Here is an 11232-nt window from a genome sequence, read left to right as displayed (position 1 = left end):
TCTCAGCGTTGCTCTGCTTTCAGCGTTGCTTCGCTCTCAGCGTTGCTCCGCTTTCAGCATTGCTCCACGCTCAGCGTTGCTCTCTGGAGCCAGATTGCGACAGAGCGACTGCTTTTTCTCGTTGTCACAAACGCTTTGACATTTATAGAACTTGGCACGGCGCTCCGCCACAGAAGAGGCGCACACTTGGACAGAGCCGTTGGAGCCGCTCAGACGAACGTGTGGAGGAGCAGGCGACGCAGTGAGAAATGTAACTCTTAATCCACGAGATTATTATGGTTGTTAATCTTATTGGACTGAAGTCAGAACATCTTGAGTGATTCCTGGATGTGATGAAATCACAGAACTACAACAACTACGTCTTAATCAGTCACCAACTTCTAACATTTTCCAGCAGCTTAAAAAAATGGCATACTTAAATTCACCTTCAAAGAAATGCAGCGATATTTCTCAAGAACTCCTGGTTTAATAAAATTAAATTAAAATGTGAATTACAGTAACTTTTAAAATTTGTGCCGCAGCACATTTATACATTTCTCATATCAATGTAAGAATAATTTTTTGTGCTTTTTAGCAGGGCGGCACCAACTTTCTTGGAGCGTTTCACAAAAGCAGAAAAGAAAAAATGTCTTGATCTCAAATATTTAATCAAAATATTTTAGTGCTGATCAGGCAGTTCTTTTACTCACTGGGCTTCATCACCCACTGAGATCAGAGCTGAATGACTCACTCCTGCCCACGCACAACACTTTTATTTCTTTACTTACGAGAACTGAAGGCAGTCACATTAAGCAGCTAAAATGCAGCAGATGAGCCGTTAATTAATATAAACATAATGTCTGAAAGATTTTTTGAGAGATGATAAAAATTTGCCTTAAGTTTCAACACATAAATGTTCTTCTATAAAATCCAGTTTTATTTTAGGAGTTACTTTTTTAATTGTTTAAGATGAGAAAATGTTGGTTTTCATGTCTGAACTGTAGAAGTGCAAAGAAAACCAAGATCCAAGGAAACATCAAACCTGCTTCCAACAGCTCATTAAGGTTACCATGGTAACCACACACCTGTGTCTGCAACTCCTTGACAGCAGTCTTAATACTGCAGGGAGCAATGCAGAGTAGGAAGTAAGCCTCAGACAAAACAATGCAAATGTGACGAGTCGGTTGGAAAAAGTTCTGAACAGGAAATGACTAAACTGAGCGCTCATCGTGCACACAGGCTCCTGCTCAGAGGACCAGCTGCTCCCACGTTTTATCACTTCAAAACAGGTTACTGAGCATGCGCTGTTTTATTTGTTCATTCTGATTTTACTGATTCACTACGTGCTGCACCGCCCTTCCTTCACCTTTGAGTTGTTTCAGTTTAGCTCAGCGAAGCTACAAAACTAAACACACGCAACAACGTTTACTGCCCAGTCTTAACAGATAACCAGGCGCCTGGCGTCACGTATACGTTTATGCATCCATAACGTTTGTTGCCAGTTTTAAGTAGAAATGTCTGAGTTCACGTTCGATGGAAATCATTGAAAGTTTGAGCGTGCGCTCTGCACTTGAGGGGAATTGTGAAAAACCCTTAAGTCCTATAGAAGTGACATCCACAGAAGTTTACATGTTGATGTAAAGAAAGGAACACGTGGGCTCAAACTACAACTGTGATTTCATGTTATATTCATCATGTGAAGTCCAGGTCCCTGTAGTCTGTTAAAACTTAGAATAAAGTTTCATCTGTGAACTTTGCCTTAACTACAGTGCTCCAAAATGTTCTGGGTATTCTTGTTTTTGTCCCATTGTCCACTATGAGAAGATTCTTCCCAGATTGTATTTTTTACATTTGACAGATCGCAGCACATTACTCCTGATCAGGGTTCGTGTTTTGGTCTCTATTTTTTTAAGCTGCAAGAGAAGAAGTGAATCAAAAGCTGTGATGGAAACAGAAGCTTAATGAGCAAATCGTAATAAGCGTGCTTCAGTGCATGTGTACTGGCACCTTTAATAACGAGAAGACAAGAAGGCCAGGAATGTGCAGACTAGGCCTGTCACGATAACAACTTTTGCTGGGCAATTAATTGTCTCAGAAATTATTGCAATAAACTATAATATTGTTTGAAATTTGACAATAACTAGTAATTATTTTCAAATGTAAGAAGAAATGTTGATTTTATTTTGAGTGTAGTACCTGTTTTTGACCACTGGATGGTAGTATAAGACTGACTGAACCGAAGGATGGATAGTGAGGGAGCGAGCCGCGTGTCTCTAAGAGAAATGGGAGGGAGGCCTCTTGACGTGACATGGGCTGAGTCTCTTCAGTTCTCAAAATGGCGGACGCTCGGTGTGGTTTGAGCTCTTCAGCATTTTTCACACAAAGCTTTTAATAAAGAATCAGTAAACAAGTTCTCAGCTTCTTTTTGCAGAGAAAAACAACTTTTTACACGAAGGCACGGGTTTCAACCGTGGAGCTTCGACAAGACGGAGGTTTTTCCCCCGAGGTCGACCTGTTAGCTTAGCTCGTAGCTTAGCTTCTCAGCTGAGCTGCTTTTAATGAGCCAAAAATGTGATTTTGGACGATTAAACAGATTTTAAAGAGAAAGGGAGGGGTCAGTGAAGAACCGGAGTTGAACCTTTCTGTCTTCAGTAGAAAGAGAGAGACACGCAGAAACAATAAAGCTGATAAATGAAAATGATCGACCTCCTTTTAATTGATCATGCGGTTAATTGATTTAGTTCATCACGACAGCAGAGCCTCACCAGGTTGTCTCTCATAACTCGGGAGACAAACTGAGATTTGTTTCTCTAAGTGAACAAACTAGAGGTTGACATTAAGCAGAGACAAAGAATATGTCTTGGATGAAAAGTACACATAAAAACATAGAAACCAAAGGAGGGGGGGGGGGGTCACAGAGGCTTCGCCTGCGTTTGATCAGAATCTGTCTGCAGGGCTGATGTTGTGCAGGCTGTGGACAAAACACGCCCACCTGCTTCTAAAAGAGACACGGCAAAGTCCCGCTTCATAATTATACATAAACCCACCCACACAAACTGTGGCTACCTGATGAGGAGGGAGCGTGTGTGTTGCTCTGGGTGCGTCACGGCTCTACCGGTGTGTGCGTTCTGCTTCCCCACTGCTCTGTGCTAGAGAGAATACAGCATGTTAGTCCCCAAAACCTGACAGAGCTTTTAAAAGATTTTGTGTTTCTAGGAAAAAAGAGACATATTAGATATAGGAGTAACAAGAGTACAAATAACCACATGAAAAACAACTGTTCCCCAAAATCTGCTGCTGTTTGTTGCATCTAAAAAACTGGAAACGAGCTGTACTAAAGATCCTGATTCTTCTTGTGTCTATTATACAATCAGCTGCTTTCAAATGACGGGACCTGAGGTATAAATGTCAGCCAGATACAGAGGAAACCTCTCTGCAGAGAGGAACATGGCAAACATAAATGGTTTTTTCCTTCTTCCCAGGACATCCCATGGTGCACCATTCACAGACAAAATGGTGTGGCCACGTACTGAGGTTACAGAGTTGTTGTTTAACATTATTTTCTTCTTTTATCATGATTTTGACAGTCATTCATAAAAAAACACTAATCAAATAAAATACCAAACTGAGATCAAAACAAAAAGTCAGAAATGTATAGACATTAGGACAAAACCCAAAATAATTCAAAAACATACATATTCAGAAGTAGTTATTTTTGATTTCAGCATAAGGTACATTTTTCTGTGTGTGCTGTTTTTGGTGGAATGCAACGTGAAAGAGTTTTTTGTTTGTTTTTTGAAGAAATATGATTTAGGTTAACTTATCCACCTGTTGTCAAATACCCCCTCTGGGTCTCTCATTTCTTTCAGTGTGAGACAATAAAAATAAAAAGACATCCCCGTCAAGTTTCAACCTGGAGTTACGTTACATCTAACAACCGATGAACCAAAGAGAACCCCCCAATCAGTGAACACAACCCCTCATCCTTTCTCTGAGCAGGGAGGGACCAACAACTAAATCCCACAATGTTTGGACTTTTGTTTTTTAGCTCCACAACCAAAAGAAGAGCATACAAGCAGGAACAGCTGGATGCACCGTTCCCTGTGCGCCTGTGGCTTATCCAAGATGTGGAGTTGCAAGAAAATACCTGAAAAACGTCTACGTGGCACATATTGGTCAGTCAGACATTTGAAGCGTCTCTTTTTCTCTTTCCCCTCTTTTTGTGAGAGGAAAGCAAAACAACAAAATGTCAGAGACAGGAAAAGAACAGTGGAGGACACAATAGTTCCCAGAGTATCACCTTTCGCCTTGCCAACCTCCAAGGTAAGGGATACATTAAAGTACGAGGCACCCGGAGGAGTAAGAGTTCTGTAGATGAGGTATAGAAGTTGGGCTTTTTGTTTCCCAAATTTACAGACGGGTGAAACATTAAAGGGGAAACTTTATCCTCTTAACCTGTGATAAAACCTTGTTTTTTTTTATCTTGATGGACGTTATCCATTTCAGCAGGGCAGTGCTCCATCTGATGGACATGGAGGTAACTGTAAAGTTTGTTTCAAATGGTCTGTAAGTTGGTGGAGACTTGGCCACTTTTCAGTGTTTTCTACCACCATCATTATTAAAACTCCAGATGGATTAATGTTTCAACATGGGGCGGCTGTGGTTGAGTGGTTAGAACCGTCATCCTCCAATGGGAGAGTTGGGGGTTCGATTCCACCAGCAGTCACATGATGAAGTGACCCTGGACAAGACGCTGAACCCCTCACTGCCTCTGATGTGTGACCCATCAGTGTATGGATGTGATAAAGCTCTGATCATAGATCCAGTAGAGAGCTGTATGAACGGGTAGATGAGGCACAGACTGTTGTAAAGAGCTCTGAGTGTCTTGATCAGACAAAAAGTTTGATATATAAGTACAGTCCATTTACCCTTTTTTTAAAGAATGGCACTCTAACTCTAATGGCCCCACACAGTTGGTTGTTATTGGAGGACATTGTTGGAGTGTCTGGAAATGTCAGGCACTCGTGAAAGACCTTGCAACTGCCTAAACCATTGGTCAACCACTTTGTACAGGTTCATGGTCTGGTTCAGAACCAGTCAGATCAGCAGACACTTGGTCAAATCAAACTCATGTTAAAGTTGGTATATAAGAGAGCAACATCATCTGCTCACAATAAAACAGCCTGAGGTATCTGCCTTTGCCCATAGAAATAAAAAACATCAAAATCTAACACATCGACTGTATTTACACCAGCCTTTGAAGGAGTGTCTATTGTTGAAGGAGCTTCGCACAAGGAGTTGTCTTGTGAACATCAAAAGAATTCAGCTGCCTCACTGACATGCTTTTCTCCCTTTAATCTATCACCCGTCTGTGAAACACATCCATTGAATATAGTGTAGGTAGTTGAGTCTGCGCCATTTTCCGGCTGACCAATTCTGCTGCCCAGACCCTGTCTCAGTCCTGAGGCATTTACAGTACTGAAGGCTACTGGTGCACGCCTGCTTGTAGACTCAGCAGCGTTACCAACGCTAATGCAAGCAGCTTAAAATAAGAGCAGAAATATTCAAAAAGAGTCTGTTAAAAATGAAGTGTCAATGCTGAATCTGGGAGACGCCTTCAGTTCACACAATTCTTGTTCCATGTAGGTGGAAACAGATGTGCACCGATCTCTCAAGTACACTTGAAAACAGTGCAGAGAGTCAGCTCAGTGAGGGATTTTCAGACAGGTGGAGCTGCTAACCACTCAACAAGAAACATTCAGAAGAACCAAAGAAAAATCAGACAAGAAATAAATATATGTATACCACAAATGGCATGCACCATCATAGATTAGGTCAGGCTGGAAGTGGGACTTCAAGCACCCCCCATTGTTTTTAGAAAACAAGCTAAAACTTTACAATCCAAACGGCCAACAAGGGTCAATTAGAGAAAATTCAGTAGATTATTTAGAGATTATTGTAAATTATTCACACATACTATTTGGCATTGGAGGAAGTGCCCCTCTCAGGGGAACTCAGTCTAAGTGCTGTTTGAATTTGTTCATGCAAACCTGTGCATTACATGCCAATTACATCGTTTGTGTACGTATATTTTGTTCTTCACGTGTTACATGAAATAAACCAAGAAAGAGGCTTAAACGGGACAAGTCCCTCCTTTTTTCAACAAGGAAGGAGCTCAGCATCAATCGTGTTGTAAAACAAATATTCAGAGCTGGACGAGCATCTCTGCCAACACCAGAACTTTGACTGGGTTCAGATCAGTGCATTGTTTCTACGCTGGACCCAACTCAATGTGCACACCAACCTTTTAGACACTTTACATGCTTCGCATTAAGTGTTGGATGCATTTCATGCATGGTGACCCCAGGAATTATTTCCTCTACCAGCGGGAGTCTTTTATAGAACAATTCAAGCAATTAATGTGGATAACCAATAACCACACAAAAGGATCAAGATTGTATACAATAGGCAGTACATTATTCTACTTCTATTTAGATTGTGACCAATTTCATAAATATGACATATTGTGAGTTTAGACATCTTTGTCTTAAGATTGTGTTTAATTACTCACTACTCTAACCATAATATTAGTTCAACCCCAAAATCAGCCCAAAAACTGGTGCATGCCATTTTTAAAAGAAAAACAATAAAATCAAATAAATAAAGTGTACAATACATTTAAAAATGGAGTGAATGATCATTTCATCTGAGCAAAGTTACAATTCTCGTGTTAACGCACTCACAGACTGGGTGAGCAGCAGGCAGTGTCAGGAGCAAAGAGCATGTAGAGATGAGTGGAGGGAGAACAACAAGACACCCGTACGCACAGTTCACTTGTTTCAGGTGTCGAACTTTTTCTTGTTTTGTGCAGAGGTAACTGGGGAGGGCAAAAAATAAAAGTGTAGTTTGGGTCCAAGCTGCAGCTTTCAGAACATCTCCAGACTAAAGCTTTTTAATTCCTTCTCTCTGCTCTCCTTATCGCTCTCTGCTCCATTTGCCCCAGAAGAAGAGCTACACTACATCCATAACTCTCAGTTTATTTCTCTCCTGTTTTTTCCTCTTATGTTTGGAAAGTGCTACTTCAGTTCAGCGCCACGAGTTTAGTTGTCAAACCCAACATTAGTGTTTTTCTGCCCTTTCTGTTTCAGTAGCAGGTCGATTTCCTATGGCACTGCCATAGTAATCATGTGGCATTACCACACAAAGCCTTAGTGAGAGGCATGTCCTGTCCTCTCGGTCTACTATAGGTCCAACAAGAAATCACCATATTCATAACCCACATCGACTGTCTCAGTTACCCTGAGTTCAAATGAGGAGAAAAGAAAACACCCAGAATTATGGATTGGCTTTTAAATAGTCATAATAACTTATAATATATTAAAATCTGCCTTTCCCCCACCTATAAACTACCCCGTCCCCCCACTGCATATTACCCACCCCCTCACAAAATGACCACCCCTCAATAAATGCACATTGTTTAATACATCACTGCCTTTCAATTGTCTTTGAAGTTTGAAGGAGAGGAATTGTTTAAAAACTGATCAACTAAGCTGCACCTGCTTAGTTTGATAAAAAAATAAAAATAAAATAAAAAACCATCAGCAACATGTTGTACAAGCTAAATTTGATCAACCTGGGCTAAAGCCTTTGTAGGAGCTCAATAATGAACTGGATAGCAGCACAGTTTCACATTCTGGTCCTAAAAGGCTGTCATCCAATAAAGACTTCCAGGAGGGGGAGGGAGGTTCACTTTGTCACCATTTGGAGGACAATCTGAAGGTGGTTCCGCCTTTTCGGGATCAGCATCGTCAGGCTGATGGAGGTCCATGAGGTAGCATCCCACCCTAAAAGCAGCTGATCCATAGTCAGAGTACCCTTCAAGTTGTCCCATGGCAAAAAAGAGGGCAAATTCGGGTTGTCCTGCATCTGAATATGAATCAGCATTCAGAGGCGATGTGCACCTCCGACCCATTGCAAGGTTACGACTGGGATTCAGAGACAGACCATAATAAGTGCATGATGCATGGGCAACAATGCCGAGGTAACCTGGTCTGTGAGCGCCAGACCCAAAGTGTAGTGCAAAAGAAAGCAAAACAAATGAAAAGAAAAAAGAGAGGAAAAAGAAGTCGATTACAGAAGTCAGTAGTGTCCACAAAACTCACAAACATGCATCCCTGAATGACTTTTGTGTCTTCTCTCGCTCAGAAGAGAACAGGTTAATCTTGCTTTCGTCCGCACAGAGATAAGCACAATATTTTAAGGAGTAAAGAAAAGATTTGCAGTTAAAGCATCATGGCTACCTGGCAAGAAGAGAATGGGTCTGTTTCAGAACCCTGGTGAGGAATATCAACGGTGCGATTTATCCTTAGAGGTGGCTTCAGAGGTAATACAGAGCTCGCTTACCAATTTTCAGCTAGCTTCCACGACTTGGGGAAATTATAAAACGACTAATCTGTCAAAGTTCTTTGAAAATTTTCAACATTCCCCTCAACTTCCCCTCCAAAACTGAATTTGCCCAAAACCCAAACTGCATTTATAAGCAGCAACATATGACTGTGTCGAGTTCAGACCAGAGGGGAGTTTGGGGTTTCGGGCTGGGGGCTATCAGCATGCTTTAGAAATTTTCATCAGCTGTCTTTTACTTAGTCCTTAGTTGCATTTGTTAAGCTCTTGGATATAAAAGCTAAACAAATGCTTGCGCAGCGTCTTTCAAGTGACGCAGGATAAAATCGCTCCGACTGGTCATTTTTCTTCAGTTTGTTTTTAGGAATCCTCCTCACGTTATCCCTGCGTTTGTGCTCACCCAGATACTGCAAAGTAATTGGCACAAAGAAAGCCCCATCCATTTTGAAGTTACTTAGGTCATGTGACTGAGGTTTACATGTGTAAGTTGTTTAGTCGATTGGTTTGATATCGTCATCCTCCTCTTCTTTTACGCTGTCCTTGAGCTCAGCAGCTGCGAGCGGCAGGCCGTCATCGCGTGGGGTTGTAGTGGGTGTGTTCTCCGATTCTGTGGCAAAATCCTGACCGCCGGCATCCATTTTCATCATCAGCTTGAGCTTCTTTTTTGGAGGGTTCTTCAGTGTCCCCATGCGCTCCTTTACCTTGTACTCAAGGGTGCTGTGTGGGATCCCATACATGTTTTGTGCCTTAGACACACTCATCTTCCCACTCATCACTACAGCTATGGCTTCCTCCAGAATCTCACTGTTGTATTGACGATAGCGACCCCTCTTCTTTCTTGGCTGCTTGGAGTTTGGGTCTCCTTCCACATCAGAGATGGAATACGCTGGCCCAGAACTGGAGTGGTCCAAATCAGAGCTCCAATAATCGGCTGCCCCATCCAGCAGACTTCCAAGACTGCCTCCTCTGCGGTTCTGCTTGGGCAGGATGGCTCTCAGTTTCCGACTTAGGATATTTTCACCATGGCCACCTCCCCCTGACCCCACGGTTCCATAACCATACAGCTCAGAGGCATGGGAATCCCAGGAAAGATCCATCCCTCGAACTTGGGGGATTTTTAGGTCAACTGGCGGTGAATGGCCCTGCTCTCTCTTGCCCTCATTGTGATGATGTTGGGCCTTTGAGACTTGATTGTGGCTGTGATGGTGGAGGGATTTTTTATAGGAGAAGGCTCCATGGTGGTTTTGGTGGTGATTCTCTAGGATTGTAGGCAGGTCTTTGAGGTCACTTAAAGCTCCACCAGCCTGCTTTAGTTTCATCAGGCTTTCAAGGTGGGCCTTGCTTCCCCAAAAAGAGGAATTGCCCTTCTGACTAAGCATGGAGTGGGACTGCCCATGATTTAACAAAGCAGCTGACTCTAGGTTAGCCAATGAGAGGGCAGTGGGCTGACTCAAAAGGCGGTGCTTCTGGCTGAGGAGCTCTTCTTTGATGCGCAGTGAACGGGCTAATGGGGGCTTGAAGGAGTTGGAGTTGACGTAGTTCTCCCTCAGTCCATCCTGCAAACTTCTCTGCAGGGGGCCATCTTCTTCCTCAACCTCTGACAGGGTATGTTCTGCTTTAGGCAAATGTCTGCAAGGAGAAGAACAAAATTATTTATGAAGTGCCAAAGTTCTTAAACATGTTGCATTTTTGTTTAAAAAGAGTCTGATGAAAATGACATTTGTTACCTTGTGTTTACATTCTGTAACATGACGCTCACAAAATCATTTAATAACAAACCATAGTCCATTCAGAAAGTAATCAGATTACCTGCTTTTTCAGTAGTTTTGATACACTGCAGCCTGACGGTGTACCAACTTAAAACAGTTTTTAATAATCTACATTTAGTTCCCCATAATTATATAGTGAATAAATATTTTTTACAATACTGTAATTTCATTAGAAAACAAACAACAAACATTATTTTTGGTTAAGAATTTCAATTCTTTACTTAAAACTTTGTTGAAGCTCTTGTGGCAGCAATTCCAACCTCAATTCTATCTTTGCACCTTAAATATTTTAGGGCTTGATGCAACAAGCTCCACATGGGGGAGTGGTGGCGCAGAGGTTAGAAGATGGGCCTGTGATCGGAAAGTCACAGGTTCAACTCCCGGTACCGTCAACATCAAAATGTGGGTGGAAAAAGTGGAACACCCACACCTGCCTCCACCCTCACTCGCTCCACTCTTGGCCCCTGAGCAAGGCCCTCAATCCCCACCATCTGCTCCTAAACAGGTCTCTGTTGAAAATGAGTTCTCGTGGCTCAGTGAGACTACATGGATAAATAAAGGTAAATGAAAAATAAAAAAACCATCTTGAATGAGAGATTTTCTTTTCTGCTCATTTGAAGCACAGTTCGGTTGGACGGGACCCTCTGGTGGGCAGGCACTTTCAGCTTTATCCAGATATGTTCAATGGGGTTTAAGTTAGGACTATGGTTGGGCCATGCAAGGACATTCATAGAGTTGTCTTAAATCCATGTCTGTATTGTCTTTGTATGTTTTGGGTCTGTGTCATGTTGAAAGTTGAACATTAGGCCCAGTCTGAGGGCCTGAACACAGTGGAACATTTTTTTTATTGAAGGTATATATGTACTTTGTCATATTCTGCTTTCCTTTAACCCATTTCAGTTTTCCATTTGTTACTGATGAAAATTCAGTTTTTAAGTAAAAAAGAGACTGTAAAGAAAAAAAAGAAACTGCTAGCAGCACGGTCCTGTAACAGAATCACACTGCTAACAGTACCATGCTACTAACAGGACCACGCTGCTAACAAAACCTCAATGCTAACAGTACCATGCTGCTAACAGGA

General features: G+C 42.0%; 1 protein-coding gene across 1 annotated transcript in view; it reads right to left on the bottom strand.

Annotated features, from left to right (window-relative positions):
- Positions 1-8353: 8353 nt before the first annotated feature.
- The window catches only part of lcor (ligand dependent nuclear receptor corepressor), a gene marked incomplete at its 5' end in the record, with an annotated part of 55659 nt that continues 52780 nt past the window's right edge, over positions 8354-11232 (bottom strand). Inside the window, 1 exon segment of the mRNA XM_037689993.1 lies at positions 8354-10011. Coding sequence (XP_037545921.1) covers positions 8874-10011 — 1138 coding nt within the window. The 3' untranslated portion in view covers positions 8354-8873.

Source organism: Nematolebias whitei, chromosome 16 (assembly GCF_014905685.2).
Source record: "Nematolebias whitei isolate Nwh7 chromosome 16, NemWhi1, whole genome shotgun sequence".
In the NCBI taxonomy this organism is placed as follows: domain Eukaryota; kingdom Metazoa; phylum Chordata; class Actinopteri; order Cyprinodontiformes; family Rivulidae; genus Nematolebias; species Nematolebias whitei.
This window is presented reverse-complemented; position numbering and strand designations above follow the sequence as displayed.